This window comes from Cicer arietinum, chromosome 4 (genome assembly GCF_000331145.2).
Source record: "Cicer arietinum cultivar CDC Frontier isolate Library 1 chromosome 4, Cicar.CDCFrontier_v2.0, whole genome shotgun sequence".
NCBI classification, from domain to species: domain Eukaryota; kingdom Viridiplantae; phylum Streptophyta; class Magnoliopsida; order Fabales; family Fabaceae; genus Cicer; species Cicer arietinum.
The window spans coordinates 6,186,000-6,203,795 of NC_021163.2; the positions used below are offsets into that span (position 1 = coordinate 6,186,000).

General features: G+C 30.7%; 2 protein-coding genes and 2 non-coding genes across 7 annotated transcripts in view; all 4 read right to left on the reverse strand.

Moving 5' to 3' along the window:
• Positions 1–1,970: 1,970 nt before the first annotated feature.
• LOC101500512 (putative glycogen synthase kinase-3) lies at positions 1,971–6,010 on the reverse strand. 3 transcript variants are annotated; one of them, NM_001364966.1, is made up of 13 exons: positions 5,920–6,010; positions 5,255–5,419; positions 5,067–5,159; positions 4,522–4,581; positions 4,142–4,414; positions 3,995–4,069; positions 3,771–3,827; positions 3,512–3,652; positions 3,383–3,433; positions 3,008–3,103; positions 2,802–2,885; positions 2,497–2,599; positions 1,971–2,387 (listed from the first exon to the last, which is right to left on the reverse strand). In NM_001364966.1, exons 2-13 carry the CDS (start codon positions 5,369–5,371, stop codon positions 2,305–2,307), a joined length of 1,233 nt encoding a protein of 410 aa, NP_001351895.1. In that variant the 5' UTR covers positions 5,372–5,419; positions 5,920–6,010; the 3' UTR covers positions 1,971–2,304. The 3 variants fall into 3 exon arrangements, with proteins under 3 accessions (NP_001351895.1, XP_012569942.1, XP_012569940.1); XM_012714488.3 differs by having other exon boundaries at positions 1,985–2,387; positions 5,846–5,970; XM_012714486.3 differs by lacking the exon at positions 5,920–6,010 and adding an exon at positions 5,563–5,686 and having other exon boundaries at positions 1,985–2,387.
• A 3,383-nt stretch (positions 6,011–9,393) lies between these two features.
• Positions 9,394–9,467, reverse strand: TRNAI-UAU (transfer RNA isoleucine (anticodon UAU)). Its single transcript has one exon. It is a non-coding gene; the product is annotated as a tRNA-Ile (tRNA).
• Positions 9,468–10,550: 1,083 nt separating this feature from the next.
• On the reverse strand, positions 10,551–10,624 carry TRNAI-UAU (transfer RNA isoleucine (anticodon UAU)). The gene has a single exon. It is a non-coding gene; the product is annotated as a tRNA-Ile (tRNA).
• Positions 10,625–15,204: 4,580 nt separating this feature from the next.
• LOC101500199 (probable receptor-like protein kinase At5g18500) overlaps positions 15,205–17,796 on the reverse strand; it is a 5,084-nt gene continuing 2,492 nt past the window's right edge. For both annotated transcript variants that reach the window (XM_073367817.1, XM_073367816.1), the window contains exons 7-9: positions 17,591–17,720; positions 16,229–16,441; positions 15,205–15,656 (exon numbers count right to left, since the gene is read on the reverse strand). In XM_073367817.1, the coding sequence (XP_073223918.1) occupies positions 15,543–15,656; positions 16,229–16,441; positions 17,591–17,720 (457 nt within the window). In that variant the 3' untranslated portion in view covers positions 15,205–15,542. The remainder of the gene's footprint in view (positions 15,657–16,228; positions 16,442–17,590; positions 17,721–17,796) is intronic.

Below are 17,796 nucleotides of genomic sequence, written 5' to 3' on the forward strand. Positions count from 1 at the left end.
GATTATAAAAAATAAAATAATAAAATTAATTTTTAACTCGTTTTAAAATTTGGCGATTTTAGTTCTTTTAGTTTAAAATTTTTAATTCTAATTCAATAATTTTGATTTATTTTATAAATGATTGATCCCATTAATTTTAACTCGAAATTAAGAAATCAAAATCGCAATATATTTGTACCTTAACGTTATTTAAACAGATATTTGATCATATTCCACTTATTTACTAAAATAATAGGCGCAATTGTATCCATTCCAACATGTGATTGGACGTTTATCTCACAAAATTCAATCCACAAAACAATTTTTAAAATATATATATTTTTTGATATCAAAAGACATTTTGTAAGATGTGAAATTTTTTAATTGAATACTATTAAATTTTATTTATATTTTTTAAAATTTTTTATGTTTTTTTCACTCGATTGTTTTATAACCAAAATGTATTTTAAAACTTATTAAAATGTAGATAGATCATTTTTATTGTACAATTTTTATTTTAGGAAATTATAAAAAGTAGTTAAATTTTGCTTTTAAGTTATTTAATAACATAGACTAATAGAAAAAATTAAAGACAAAGTCGACTTTTTTCATTTATCCTTTAGAAAGAGGCATTTTGAAGTCATTTTCTATTCCGAATCACATATATACATAACATTTTCTTTTCTTTTATATAAATAAGTGGTATTCACATAAATCTAATTTTTTGTGTTTTTTTTAAACTTTGTCATACAAATGTTGCATTAATTTGATACCAAATACATGAGTATTCTGAGTATTTTAATCACTTTGAATTGATTATGTCACATTTATAAACATTTTCTTGTATTATGCTATTAACAATTGTTGTAATTTTATTTGTAAATTCATCAATTATAATTTTTTGTAACATTGAATTTGTGTTATTTACTATGTATTCTACCAATTAAAATAAATATTTTTTAGTACCGAAAACAAAGATTGAAAGTGGAGACAAGAAAAACTATTACTCTAATACTCATGTTTAATATTTGTAATATGTACTATATTTAATGTTTAATTAATATGTATGTTTTTGGTTCTTAACTTATATAGTCATGGCTTCAATAATAGAGAAAAGACTTGTTCGTAATTGTTTGCATCAGCGATGACAATAAAGACTATAATCAAGTGTATATGTAGCACTGTAGCAGTACAACAAATCCAACCGCCTAAACTACCAAATTGACCGAAGAACCAGAGGCCAAATATTATGGTCTTAAATCTTATCCTTGAATATTAGTAGGATTCAACTCCAAAGCTAACATCGTAAGGAATTTCTTCCGAATGAGATTGCACCTTTGAAAATAACCTGGAAGTTTGAAAGTTAATCTAGTCTGAAAAGATAAAAAAAGTTCTTACCGTAAAGAGACTAAAGGAGCCCAAAATGAACAAGAAATATTGATAACAAAAAACAGAAATATTACAGGAAAACACATATATTGACCACTCTACTTTCTAGCAAAAGCAGAAGAGCATTCTAGAAGAAACTAAATAGAACTAAAGGAATGACAAAAAAAATCACTAGGCTAATAACTAGAGAAAGACAATGCTTGTATCCACAGCTGATTTGCCATTCACAGCAAGTGCAATTCCAACAAATTTTCTCATTGTTGACTTAACCAAAGAGCATACCCTTGAGTTGACCAAAGGAGCAGAGGAATGAACATCTAAACAGCTATATGGGTGATCTGCGTTTTGATCCATTTATTATGATGACAACAAGTAATCTCCATTTTTCCTTGTGCTATTTTCTTTTGGTAGAAATGGCAAGTACCTGGACCTGCTCAGAAGCGCGAGTATAACTAGACAAGGTAAGATCTGCAAGATGAGGTTCAATTTCAATATTCCGTAATAGCGCAATACTCAAGACAGATCAACTGAGATGTGGTTATGTCAAAATGACAGAAACGACCCACACAACGGAAGCAAAAATAAGCATGTGGGCAAATAAGGACATCACCACAACTTCCAATAACCATGCTAAGCATAACTAAATTAAGCAACAACCTGTCATTATCTCGACAAATACAAATACTGATACAACATTTAGATAATTGCAGACACTTGTCTTCTATTGCATGTTACAATCTGCTGTGATACAGGAAACGGGGTATTCTGAATACCCGTTGAGGGTTGGATAATATTGGGTAGCATATATCTCTAAATCTTCTTTCACAGGGCAACTGGATACAACAAAGATACTAACAAATATCATATCATCAAATAGAATGAACGCATAGCATTCATGGAAACAACACTTGCAGTTTTGTTACATTTCACAACATATTACAAGCCAAGAAACGGACATTGCTTCCTTGCATGCTCTGGAACCAATTTCACCAAGGTCTCGACAGGGACTCCTTTCAGTTCTGGTACACAAGCACCAACAACACATTCAGCCACAAGCCCAGAACTATCAATGAAAACAAAAGATAGCCAAAGTCACAAATACAGTAGCCTATTCAAAAATCAACATACCGTGAGGTTTGAAGTTAAACAGTGGTGGAAGGAAACGACCAGTTGGCAAGCGAGCGTTCGGGTCACGAAGCTCATCAAAGAAAGGATGGGTCAAGGCATCCAACTGCACCACATAAAGCAACAATACATGAAATATGTTATACATACGCCCTCAGAGGATGAGAAACAGCCATTGAATAACTAGATTAGAAACACCATAAAATTGCCAAATACAAACTTGAAGAACCATTATATGATTGAGGGAAACACTAATGTAATTTTTTAGGAGGTGGGTATGAAAGGTCTGCAAGAAGTCGTATACTCACAGCTTGGCACCGCAGGTTTGGGGAGTATTGTAATAATCTTGATACCAAATCAACAGCTTCTGGAGGCATGCGCTTATGAAAGATCTGGTAAAAGAAATTCATCAAGTATACATATTAGTGTAGTATGGTTAATAAGGAGTTCTGAATACATTAATAAGATGAGCTTAAGAAAAAACCATGAAATACTATAAGATTTATTTTAATACCTTGTGCCATGGATGTGCTTTGATTTGGGGGAATTTAAATTCTGTATAATTAGGATTCATGCATTTAATCTCTTCCCTTGTCGGAGTTCCCAGAACCTATCAGAACAACCAATAAATGGACCATTTACATATAAGATACTGGCATCGTTTTGAAAAGCAAGGCCACCTATCCAGCTGATCAACTCATCAATTAAACCAATTCATTTTTAAAAGGCTAAAGCAAAGACAATATCAACAATTCAACATGCATTCAATAATGTTGCAACTTAAATGAATTATTATCCAAGTATATCAAGCTGAAAAAAACTACTGCAATGCAAATAAAGAGAATATTATCCGCAAAAATGAGGAGTTAAAAGTATAAAAACAAAATACCTTGATGATCTCAACAAGCTGGTCAACTCCACTCTCACCAGGGAACAAAGGCTGGGAAAAGCATATAAATATTTCAATTAAATGTACTTAATTACAAAACTATAGTAGCTCGCATCAACAGCCACCAACCTGTCCAAGCAGCAGCTCAGCCAAAACACAACCAACAGACCAGACATCAATAGCTGTAGTATATTCAGTTGCTCCAAAAATAAGCTCAGGTGCTCTATAATATCTAGAACATATGTACGATATATTTGGTTCGCCTTTAACCTGCCAAAAGTAGGACCAAAATACAGTCAAAAAAATAAACCATCTAACTCAAGACAACAGACGGTTAAAGAGAATGAATGTAGGATGAAGCAGACATGCAGACACACATGTAACATACCAAGACTTTTGCACTTCCGAAGTCACATAATTTAACCTGGTGGGTGTGCGGATTAACCTACATATAAAAGCATTTAGTTAGTATTTCCACCCAGCAGTCTTGACACCAAAATTTAATCCACTCATTCTCTAAATATAACCATAGCTATAAACCATGAGAACTAGGGCCAAAAGAGAGAGAAAATTAATGAAAGGGTTGTATGGAAAATACAATCAAGGCCATACCAATAGATTTTGAGGCTTGATATCCCGATGGCAGACTCCAATACAACGATGGATATAAGATAATGCCCTAAAGATCTGCAAGATACCAATGAAATCATTACAACCACAACATGGAAGAAGTCGAATAAGGAAGGGCAACTGGCATACCTGGTATGTATAGAGTTTCACATAAATCAGTGGCATCCTTTGGTTCAACTTGTTGTAATGCTTAATCACGCGATGAACTGTTTCAGGGACATACTCAAGTACCAAATTAAGGTAGAGTTCATCCTTTTCAGTGGTTGAAAAGAAACAATGCTTTAAAGCAACAACATTTGGGTGATCAAGAAGGCGCATTGTTTGCAGTTCCCGGTTCTTATACCTCTTGTCTTGAAGAACCTTTTTGATAGCCACAGTTTCACCCGTTTCCAAGCACTTAGCCTACAATCATAAACGATATCAGAACTAAAATCATCATATGCTACTGTGCTGAAAAGGCAAAACTAACACAAGTCATGTCAGCCAGTTGACAAGATACACATTGTTACCTGGAAGACAACTCCAAATGATCCATGTCCTACAACACGCTCTGCCATATAGCTTATAGTCTGAAATATTAAGAAAGATATAAAATTATTCCAACGTAAAAATAAAAAAACATATAAAAAATTTGGGAAACATAATATACAATATACAGTTACAAAGGATATGATAAGACCACACCATATAAAATTTTCACCCTATCATTAATATGTCATAGAGCATTATTGTTGCTAATTAACAATTTGTAAGATACTTGCCAATCACAAGACAAAAACAACACAAACATGTTGGACAATACAACTACTCATGCTAGTCACTGTAAATATATTATAGTCAGCAGGCATAATTCCAAAACGCTGAAGTTTTCTTTCGTTTTTTAGTAGTTCAACTTCATTGGCAAATGTAACTATTCCTAATTCAAAATCACAACTGATTTGGGCGGACATTTGCACACAAATAATAATATAAAGCTGGTGAGACAGTGCAAGAGTTGAATGATATCAAACCCCCCAAACGATTGATAGCAGCAAACTAGAGGGAAAAGGTATACCTGCTTTGGCTGACCATTTCTACCCCCAATAGTAGTCACAATAATATGTCCAGTCTCAGTTCCATTGCCATCAACAACTGTAGCTTCCATTTCCTAAAAGAGAACCAAGCTGTAAGCAACTGGGTCTGAAATTTAAAATCAACCCACAAAAAAAAAAGTTTGAAGAATTAATAGAGTGAGCAACATACTCTATCATCCCTAATTTTCATATCATTCATTTCCTCTGGCAATCTATCAACACCAGCTGCAGCATGACCACTGGTTTCTCTCAAACCAGAAGTTGGTGCCACACCAACTGAAGCCATCTCCACTAAAACCCTTTCTATGTAACTCTTCAAACACCACTCATTTACCTGCCAGTATGAAAAAATTCCATCATACTCAAAAAAGTTTCTTTATTAAAAAAATTGAACATTTATTGGAAACAAAATAGGCAAAAATGAATTAAAAGCAATAAATAAATAAATAACCATTTTGCAAATTAAAAGATATTTACGGAATATCAAAGATCAAATAATCCCATGAAAGCACAACAAATCCAACGGACAACTCATCGTCGAAATCAAAGGGAAAAAGGAAAACCCTAAACCGAAGATCCTTATAATCGAACGCGAAAAAACTCGATCCAAATTAACAAAACAAAATTAACGAAGAGTCAGAGACATACGAAAAGCAAAAAAAAAAACAACAGTTACATCGGAGAGAAAATTAAAAAAAAAAAAGTTAAAAAAAAATTGTTGAAGGAAAAAAAAAGAAAAAAATGAAGGAAGAAAATCTACTGTGTTGTGTTGATATGGAAAATGAAGGAAAAACGGCGGTTGAAATTAGGAGGGAGTTAGATCGATATACATACCAACGAAAACCAACCATGTGTTGAGAATGTGCAATGGCTTGTTTGGTTTTGTGTGAGGGACAGTTCTCTGCTTTTTTGTGTGGTGTGCTATAATGCGCTGGTGACAGTCAAGGAAGAAAACCCATTCCAATATTATTTTTTATAAAATAAAATATATTTTGGGTAAATAAAAAATATATAGTACAAAAATATTGTGTGAACGTGAATGAAGTCTGGTTTGGTTCCCTTTACTTTTGACCGTTCAAACTTCAATGTTGAAAACTCACTGTACAATGAAATGAAATGGTAGACTAAACTACTGAGTAAACAAATATTAATTGAGCACATGACTAGGAGTGTGTATGGCTTTTGTTTTTGGCGCCTTCACTCATGGCCGCACTTCATTTCATTAATAAAACTTTTCAATATTTACATCAACAAATATTACAATAGGCGACACCATTAAATAGTGATGTCTAGATTTTATTAAATGAAATAGTAGTAACTATGGTTACAATAAAGTGACTATGGTTTTACTAATTCTCTAATAAGTAGTTGTCCCCACGGTTATAAGTAGTAATAAAAAAATTGTATTTCTCTTAATAATGGTCCTCAGAGTCGTTAACCTATATAGTTGTAGTAAGAAAATTGATTTTTTATTTATTTAAATTGATGTATTAAACTTAGCTGATAACCAAAAAATGCATAGCAATTTTATTTGTATATCGTTAGATAATACCTATTAAGTTTTTAGATGTTAGATAATATGTTGTTGAGTTTTTTATATTTTTAGATTACAGATAATTTATTTTTTTTTAATGTTTCATTATATATTTTTTTTGCGATTCTTAAATTCGTAAGATATGATATTTTATTGGAATTTAATTGTCTTTTGTTCTTTATCTTCTTCGTAATTTTCTATATTATTAATGTATATAAAACTATGTTAAAACCATAATAAAGAAAATATAAAACATAATTATTTAAAAAAATAACAATTGACAATGCTTTAATAAATCAAATTAATTCATAAATGAATCTATAATAATCAATAATGTATTTTTTAATATAAATAACTATATAATTTACAAAAAAAAAACACCAATTTAATTTATAAATTATGTCTTGATAATTTTTATTGTTAAATAATATTTTATTTGTAGTTACATTGGAGATTAAAAGTGGTAAGATCATACAAATAAATATATTATCAAAATGATAATTTTTTAACTTTTTATTATTAAAGTTATTTAAGATAGATAAATACATATACTATTGATATAGTTAGGTGTAAAACTATATTTATTAAAAAAGTATCGCTTTGGAGTAGTGAATGTTACCCTTTTAAAATTAGTAGTTTTGCCCCTTTATCGCCTCATAAAAACAAGTGAACGAGGAGGGTGGAGAAAGACCGGTCCGAGTTTGCCTTTGCAATTTGCATACATGGGCGTGTTATGTTAAAACAAATTATATAGTTTTAATTTTGTACTAATTGCCGAATTACGTTCTTTATTTAAAAATCTAGGATATTTTTGTAACTTAATGAATGAATGGGGGGCTTGTGAAGTTGTGATGCTCATGTGCGTATAGTCTAATTGCACAATGTCTCACCAATGAAAGAACCTCAATTTTTATTTTAAAAATATAATAAAACGAGAATAAATTTTATTTTTTAATTAAATTTGTTTTTAGTCCTACAAAATATTACATTTAAAGTTTAATTTCTAAAAAAAATTATTCATCTTTAATCCCTATTTTGATTTTACAGGGATTTTTTAGAAACTAAAAGTATCAATTTTTTACAAAAACTTTTTTAATTAGGGACTAAAAGTGAATAAAAATAATCCAATGACTAAAAAGTTGAGAATTTTTTCATATGAACTAAAAATAAATATTTTTAATTTTATTGGGACTAAACTTATTTTTCCATTTTTTATTATTAAAATTATATTTTTTTTATGAGGGTTCGATTATTAAGATTATAACAAAACCTCTAAAATGTTTAAGACGGTCATGTTAATGATATATTAATAATTAATATATTTATATGGTTCTATATCATAAAATTGTATGTTACATTATTTAAATTATATTAAATCGTTATTGTTTATTTCAAAAATCTGAACGAGAAACAAGATCGTCGACTTTTTAAATAGAATCATTAATTTCGTAAATCAGTAAAGATATTAATACTACAACTAATTTAAACAAAATTAAAATTAAACAATCTATAATTATCTATGATTTTAATTATTTTTTCGTTTGATATAATTTTTTTTAGGTCTCTTCCCGATTTTGACCTTATATTACAGCTCATTTATTGACCCAAATAACTTATAGCCTACTTAAACTCTGTTTTACAAATATCTAAAATGATAATATAGGTCAATATATTTAAATTATTGAAAATATTAATAGGTATATGATTTAAATAATATGCAAAATAATTGAAACGCTCTAACCAACTGAGCTACGGGACCTATATCGATCGTTGACTTTTTAAATAGAATCACTAATTTCGTAAATCAGTAAAGATATTAATACTACAACTAATTTAAACAAAATTAAAATTAAACAATCTATAATTATCTATGATTTTAATTATTTTTTCGTTTGATATAATTTTTTTTAGGTCTCTTCCCGATTTTGACCTTATATTACAGCTCATTTATTGACCCAAATAACTTATAGCCTACTTAAACTCTGTTTTACAAATATCTAAAATGATAATATAGGTCAATATATTTAAATTATTGAAAATATTAATAGGTATATGATTTAAATAATATGCAAAATAATTGAAACGCTCTAACCAACTGAGCTACGGGACCTATATCGATCGTTGACTTTTTAAATAGAATCACTAATTTCGTAAATCAGTAAAGATATTAATACTACAACTAATTTAAACAAAATTAAAATTAAACAATCTATAATTATCTATGATTTTAATTATTTTTTCGTTTGATATAATTTTTTTTAGGTCTCTTCCCGATTTTGACCTTATATTACAGCTCATTTATTGACCCAAATAACTTATAGCCTACTTAAACTCTGTTTTACAAATATCTAAAATGATAATATAGGTCAATATATTTAAATTATTGAAAATATTAATAGGTATATGATTTAAATAATATGCAAAATAATTGAAAATAAAACACTATTCACAATCATTGAAATAAGTGTTTTTTTTCTTCTTCGCGTGGCGCTTGTTTCGACATTGTTAACTTATTAAAGATAATTTGCTCCAAAGAGAAGTGCATCATATTGGTTCAAGTTGCGTGTGGCGGGTCAGGATCAATCTCTCACTTGTTCATGTCATGCCCGGTGTTCGAATCAATTTGATATGCTATAGGATCTTGTTCACAATGAATTAGTCATTTACATAAGTGCATCATATTGGTTCAAGTTGCGTGTGGCGGGTCAAGATCAATCTCTTGCGTGTAGTGATATTTAATTATGACGGTTGTAAAACAAAATTTTAGAATATATTGGTCCCAGCGGGGCTCGAACCCGCGACCTTCGGCTCATAAGACCAACGCTCTAACCAACTGAGCTACGAGACCTATATAAATCATTGACTTTTTAAATAGAATCACTAATTTCGTAAATCAGTAAAGATATTAATACTACAACTAATTTAAACAAAATTAAAATTAAACAATCTATAATTATCTATGATTTTAATTATTTTTTCGTTTGATATAATTTTTTTTAGGTCTCTTCCCGATTTTGACCTTATATTACAGCTTATTTATTGACCCAAATAATTTATAGCCTACTTAAACTCTATTTTACAAATATCTAAAATGATAATATAGGTCAATATATTTAAATTATTGAAAATATTAATAGGTATATGATTTAAATAATATGCAAAATAATTGAAAATAAAACACTATTCACAATCATTGAAATAAGTGTTTTTTTTTCTTTTTCGCGTGGCGCTTGTTTCGACATTGTTAACTTATTAAAGATAATTTGCTCCAAAGAGAAGTGCATCATATTGGTTCAAGTTGCGTGTGGCGGGTCAGGATCAATCTCTCACTTGTTCATGTCATGCCCGATGTTCGAATCAATTTGATATGCTATTATGAGGTGGTTCGGATTGAGTTATGTGTTACATAAGAATGTGAAGACATATGCTCATTACTTTTTAGGATCTTGTTCACAATGAATTAGTCATTTAATCCAAACTTGAACAATTTGGTTGACTTGCATGTGGTACTTGTGAAAATCTCACAACTCAATGATTTCGGTGATATTTAATTATGACGGTTGTAATATTGTCATAATTTTTTAGAAGATGCACTTGATTTTGTGGATGTAACTAAAGATGTTGATTTTGTGTAGAATTTAATTCTTAGTGCTCTTATCATTTTGTGTGCTTGAGAAGTTGTAACTTTTAGATATGACATTTTGTCTTGTAGGAAGCCATTGATTGATTTTAATTTTGTGTAATAATTTTTGGTACTTTTTATTGTTAATATATTGTCTTTAAAATATTTTGATATATAATATTTTAGATGAAAGAAGAATAAAAAAAAAAGAAATGTGGAAAAAAAATAATTAAAAAAGAATCTGCAAAAAAAAATGAAAAAAATAATATTTAAAATGAAAGAGAAAAAAAACAAAATTTTGGAATATATTGGTCCCGGCGGGGCTCGAACCCGCGACCTTCGGCTCATAAGACCAACGCTCTAACCAACTGAGCTACGGGACCTATATGTTAAGAATTCTGCATTTGATTATTCTTTCTTACGATTATGCTTTTTTCTTCTAATTATTTTTTTATTTCAGTATAATTTTCTTCTAAAATTTATACTCTTTCTTTGCTTCCGTTAAATCGGTGAGGTTTAGAGAGAAATGTTGACTATTATTTATTATTTATTTATATATGATTAAAAACTTAATTGCAATATGTCTTATGGTTTTTTTGCTTGAAGATTGGTTTTGGTTTCTTACACTTTGTTTGGAATTCGGTTTGGTATTTTATAAAAAAATATAATTTTTAAATTATCACAAAAATAAAATGGAATACTTTAGTGAGCTGATGTGTATATCTACTCGGACATAGTTTTATAAATATGTTTCTTCTCCATTGACGTGTGAGACAAACACAAAAAGGCAAATTAGTTTGTCACATCCTAGGACAGATTAGTCCATCTTTACCCTGCCTGGCTAAGTATCATCTCCCACCAAGTTCTATCTAATCCTAGTTTTATTGTTGGTCTCCATTATTGGTTTTTTCTAGTCTCCATATAAATTATTTGTTAGAATGTGCCTTCAAAAATATTACTATTTCCTTCGACTACAAAAAATATAAATAGAAATTGGTTAAAAAAGTATATATATATATATATATATATATATATATATAATTTAACTTTTGAATTATATACATATAAATTATCGCAGATTAATTTGTATTTATATTTTAAAATTAGAATTTATGACAAATATATAAACTCAATTTAGTTTCTTGCAAACTTAAAAAGAGTGAGAATGAAATATAAAAAAGATGTATTTAAAAAGTGTTGATCCAAAATGAGGCATGAATAGGAATGTATACAGTTAAAAAAGATTTGTTAGGATTGTTGGGCACGTTACTAACCAAACTTAAAATCACATATGAAGTATTTATTTATTTTCAATAAATCCTTCAATTGAAAACAATATATAGCAATGGAAATTCAGAAAATATTTGAACGGAATGTGATATAGCATGGCAATTACTGATGCTACTTTTCCAACTTCTTTTTATAGAAAATCTATGGGTGTCTATGAGTTGGGTAGATACAGAGCAAACACACAATAACTTGGAAATATAATTAATCCTCCTCTGTCAGCATGTATAAAGACCCTGCCTTTCAACGTTGTTGGGTCATTCATTAATACTCCAACGGTAATAGTAAATGTTCGTAAACTTACTTAAATGATTTTTCACCAGCATATATATATATAATTTTACTTTTGAATTATATACATATAAATTATCGCAGATTAATTTGTATTTATATTTTAAAATTAGAATTTATGACAAATATATAAACTCAATTTAGTTTCTTGCAAACTTAAAAAGAGTGAGAATGAAATATAAAAAAGATGTATTTAAAAAGTGTTGATCCAAAATGAGGCATGAATAGGAATGTATACAGTTAAAAAAGATTTGTTAGGATTGTTGGGCACGTTACTAACCAAACTTAAAATCACATATGAAGTATTTATTTATTTTCAATAAATCCTTCAATTGAAAACAATATATAGCAATGGAAATTCAGAAAATATTTGAACGGAATGTGATATAGCATGGCAATTACTGATGCTACTTTTCCAACTTCTTTTTATAGAAAATCTATGGGTGTCTATGAGTTGGGTAGATACAGAGCAAACACACAATAACTTGGAAATATAATTAATCCTCCTCTGTCAGCATGTATAAAGACCCTGCCTTTCAACGTTGTTGGGTCATTCATTAATACTCCAACGGTAATAGTAAATGTTCGTAAACTTACTTAAATGATTTTTCACCAGCATACTTGATTTGACTGCAGAAGCTGTAATATTACCCTAAAATATTGCAAGTGTATGGCAATAATGTACGTATCTATATTCCCAAAACTATGGACAGGGGAAAGGAACATTAATAGGAGCAGGCCTGGTTGGTTAGGTTTGGCCTTTCTTGGAGTGCTCCTACTTGTTTTTCCTACAAAATGCTAATTTAACCATGTATGTTAAACCCATGTTTCGATTGGTTTAATTGAGATAATTAATATTTGTGACACTGTTTGAATGACTTTATAAAAAAGAATTTATTAAAACAGTTTATAGCTTATATAAAAACAATTTTATTTTATTTTATTTTTTGTAAATGAAGAAGTTATGTGATAGTGCATATAAATACTTATGCTATAAAAACTTATCAAATTTATGTGATATATGTATAGGATATATCTTATGTGGCTCTATTATATATAATCTAATGTTTTTCTATCCAAGAAGAAAAGAAATATGATTAAATTTTGATCATGATGTTAATTGAAGTGAAGTATTAACATAAAGAGCATGACATGACGTAGAAAGCAAAGGGTCCATATTCTCAAGTAGTAGTATAAAAGAGGGAATGTGGAGTACCATATTTCTGTCCAAAGTGAGTGGAAAAGAGTTATTAGATATAGAAGATATTAAAAGGAAAATGGAGAGAGTGAGTTATAAGGTAGTGTTGGTAATCTTGTTGATGGTAGTCTTTGTTTCAGATCATGTGGAAGGATCTGGAAGGCTATTGATGAAGAAGGAGATCAATGTGGATCACCCTGAGACATTCAATATTGGAGGAGGGACATTTCCCAGTAGCCCTGGCAGTTTCGCTACTGGTGTTGGGTTTGGTCCATCTGGCTTAACTTTTTGCAGTTATCCTCCTGCTCGCTGTACTACTCTCCCTCCTACTCTTGGTAATGGAGCTGGAGGCTCACCACCACATCCATAGAAGAATACAAGATCAGCTTCAACCTGCTAATTAAGGGACTATAGTATAGGGAGTGTTTCAGGCTTGCTTGGTTAGAAGACGTACTTCATGTGTTCTCTCCCATTCTTAATTTATGTTAAGTATTTAGTAGTAGTAGTAGAACTAGCTAGTTTGAGTTTTATTTCCTTTCCTTTTCGATATATATGTTTCTGTTTGTCTCATCATGGATCACTGTGATATCGTACGTGTCTTTCTTTGTATTTGGATGTTCTGAACCTTACTAGGAACAATATATATTAACTACTATACACTAAGGTGTCATATGGATAGGCCACAATTTCTTGTTGCATTAATATATCAATTCAACTTAACTAACTTTTCGATTCTTGATTATTAACATTTTAGCAACAGTAAGTACTAAGTAGATCGTTAACATTTTAGTTTACAAAAATATGATTTGGTTGATTTATGAAATATGTTATATTTCTGATTTTTCTTTAACCTAATAAAACTCTCAGAATTCTTTCTCTCATTAGGATGTATATAGGTATATATGTCTACAACACATTTTTCATCCAACTATCCAAAGTAAACTGAGTCCAAAATCCTCACTGGATGAAATTTGCATTGTTTGCACACGGATTGAAATCTTATACAGACACTACAAGGGCTGAATACATTGTTTTAGATAAAAAAATCTAACCAGTTGCACTATGCAACACGAGATCCAAATTTGTTTGTTCATAGCTTTGAGGGCACACACATTATTAAACATATTGTATATAACTAACTAACTAATACGTTTAATACATATAACTTGGAATTCATATTTCTTTCTGTTAAGTATTATACAGGAAGTTAACAAATGGACCATAATGAGAAATGGATGCACGAAAACGAGGGACTGGCAATAGTATGAAAAAAATGTGAAGGTAAACCATTAAATTAAAACCGTACTATATATAACTCAATTGATGAATAGACAATATTAAATAATTGTGTCTGTTGTGCCTATAAATGCACCTGAATCCTCTGCGTAGGAGTCATTTAACAAAGCCTGAAAGCCAAAAGCAGTTGCAGAGTGAATTAAACTCTCTAAAACCTTGTTAATTAAGCTTTGTGTTGTCATCTTGTTATCTATCACTCTATTTACATGAATCAAGAATCTAATCCACAATATTGGTTCATTTCATGTTTGGTTATGAAACTCATAAGTGATGAGTGCATTATTAATTATGTTTGGTGCCATCTCATTTTCTTTGCATGCAAATATTTGGTTCTTTTGATGAACTTGGTCCAGCTGTTTTGAGTGTAGTGCTCTTTTGTCTCCTCGATGATTCTTAGCAACTTATGTTCCAAGCTTGTATCTTAATTAAGATATAATTAATTTCATCAACTTAAAAATTAGAATTAATTTCCAGACTCCAATCTTTGTTTTATTATGATGTCTCAACTAGACATTTGGCATGAATAGCTTCAAAATCATATCTTGTATCCATTACTGGTTTGGCTCTCGGAGCGGGACAATGGTTCAGTGTGATCCAACATGAAGAGAGAGGTGCTGGCGATCAGGCTCGATGCGCAACTCACTGGAGTATGCAAGAATGAGACCTGCACTAGGTTAAGACCAGAGTGAAAAACAAAACACATAATCTAACGAACATGGTAATATGGACTGTTCCTCATTTCCACTCAGCATGATGAAACTATAACCAATGATGAGATTGTTGCTGACCTCAAAGAGCATGTGATTAAAAGGGACATCGGTGGAAACTGTACATTATAGTAATAATTTGAGTATGTACAAAATGCTTCCCTAAGTTCAGCGAGAGAACGGATGAAGAGAAAAAAATGTTAAAAACAATTATCTGAGCATGAAAAGTCTCAATAGGGTAAAATCATGAACTATTATCCCCAACAATACAAAGCTAACATAATTATGTACACACCCCAATATTTTGGTTTCTTATAAATAACACCCACCTTCATACACAAACAATAACTATCCTTCTACAACAAAACAAAGGAGACCCTCTAAAAAATTATAATCCATCCGCATGCCTGTCTTGGGTAGGCCAATCCAAGAATCTAACAAGTTCAAAATCAATTTAAAAAATTACCCCTTTATACATCCCAATGATCCTAAAAAGAATCTCATTTGGGTTATCTTGGCTTATTAACTTCGGCTTTCTGATTGAGAACCTTGGATATCACTCCCATCTGTGTCAGAACTCTCCTTCTGGGATTCAATTTCTGTGCTACCCCCACGATTTCTTCGCAGCCTTCGGTCCTGCACATACAACACAAGGGATTCAATAAAATGTTAGTCTATAATCATATAAACCAATCATGCCTTAAGTATGGAAGCAAATGTCCATTTATGATGCGAGAAACTGAAAGGTTGGTGTAAACGCGGAACGACAAAAGCTAATAAACTTATTTTGAGAAAAGATGAGCTGAAAATGGATCAGATAAATAAGCTGTGTGATCAACATCCTGAAATATAATTATGCAACTACTTTATTGATCTAACATACTTCCACAGCAAAAAATTAAGATGAATCTAACAAAGGAATCCTCTGATCCTGCTTCAAAATTTTGTTACATGCCAATTATTTTCAAGACTCCGCTTGTGTTTACACCTTACAAGTTACAATAGTTTTGGCTAAGCAAAAAATGTTTAATAAGCATTTGATATTTTACTTAGAACCAAAGACAGCAAAGAAGAAAAAGGAGAATGAGTATACTGAAAGTAGAGGACTGTTTAAACAAAAACAAAATAAGAAAACAAAGCAGCTCAATATAGACAATTCTGCTAATAGAGACAAAGTAGGGAACATGGGCTAAAACAAAAAAACAAACCTCTCGTGGTAAAGGGTACTCCTCCGACTCAAGCATTCGAGCGACTTGGCCCATCTTGGGCCTTTTCTCTGAATCTGGATCCACACACCTTAAAGCAGTTAAGAGAGTCCGTTTTAAAGCTCTAGTTGATGGCTTCACCTCAATGTTGGGGTCCACTACTTCTTCTGATCGCCTGCTTCCAACCATCATCTTCAGCCAATCGACCAGATTAACCTGAGGGCACAAATGGTAGTTCATTATAAATGTCAATCAAAACTCTTTGATTAGAAGTTGACACAACAAGCTGTGACGTAGAAAAAAGCAAATAAAAAGGAAAAAAAATCTGAAATTTCTTTATTGTCAAAAAATCAAGCAAAAGATCCTCAAGAAGGTCATTCACTGCCCTCCACACAAACTAATCCCTGAAAATAAGGTAATATCTGAACAAGAAATAAAGTGGCATAAGAATACACTATCCAAAAAATGATAACTCCTTAAGTAACAATATCCCCTAACGGCCTAACTAACTTCACAAAATCTAATTGGAAAGTCGAATTCCTAAACAAGTCATCTGAAACGCATCATACTTGTAGTCGAAGTAGAGTAGCAGTAACGGTGATTGTAGTGATTCCAGAAGAAAAAAAGTGAGAACAGAAAGAAGAAGACTAAGAATTGATATATTGAAGGGATTGGCCATTCTTTTGTAAGCAAAGCCTGATTTTGCCAAAATTTCAAGTTTAAGTGAAAAACAAAAATGAGGAAAAGCCATAAAAGAAATTGGTTAAATTTATTTGAGGGATCACGTACACTTTGAGAATTTTCAAATAGGTGCCTATAGTTTAAAAGTTATTAATGGTCCTTGATAGTTTGAAAAGCAGTTTTGATAGGGTCTCAATAACAGAATAGATCTTGGGACCACATTGAAAAAGGTTTTCAACTTAGAGAGAATGTGTAAACAAGAAAAAGTTATTTGCTTTGTTGAGATCCTTAATGCTATACATGGACTTCGGGGAAGGTTACAAAGTAAAGATTAACTCTTGCTGTTTTAACAAGTAGTCTCTGAAACTTGAACCATAATGTCCCAATAAATAAATTTTCTAAGAGTATTTGATTGGATTAAATAATTAGAGACATTTCACAAATTTGTCATGCATCAGATCATTAAAACAGAATGCTATATATTATAATACAGGGGCAACTTTGGACCAAAAGGGTAAAAATAGGGTGTGGTTAATTAATACAGCATGTACTAACATAACTTGTTTGTTTGAACTTAAACTAATGAATGCTTCAGAATCATTTGGTGGATTAACAAAATTGTTGTAAAGAGGAAAACATATTTCAAGATGGATTTTCTTCCCAGGATAAAGAAAGTTTACTCACTTCCTGTGCCGGACGGCCATGGTCTACTGGATCTCTTCCAGTAATTGCTTCCAATAGCACAATACCAAAGCTATAAACATCACTCTTTTCATTTAGCAGACCGCTATTTGCATATTCAGGAGCCACATATCTGATTTTTTTTGGAGCAAGAAGGAAATAATAACAATAAGAATCAATGTTTCTTTAATAAGAATTTAAAAATGGAA

Coding starts and splice junctions, on each gene's coding strand:
- LOC101500512 (NM_001364966.1), bottom strand. CDS start 5,371: ATGGCTTCAGTTGGTGTGGCACCAACTTCTGGTTTGAGAGAAACCAGT. Junction 4,415..4,521: donor CATTTGGAGTTGTCTTCCAG/GTAACAATGTGT, acceptor TTATGATTGTAG/GCTAAGTGCTTGGAAACGGG. Junction 3,828..3,994: donor TCAAGCCTCAAAATCTATTG/GTATGGCCTTGA, acceptor TTTTATATGTAG/GTTAATCCGCACACCCACCA.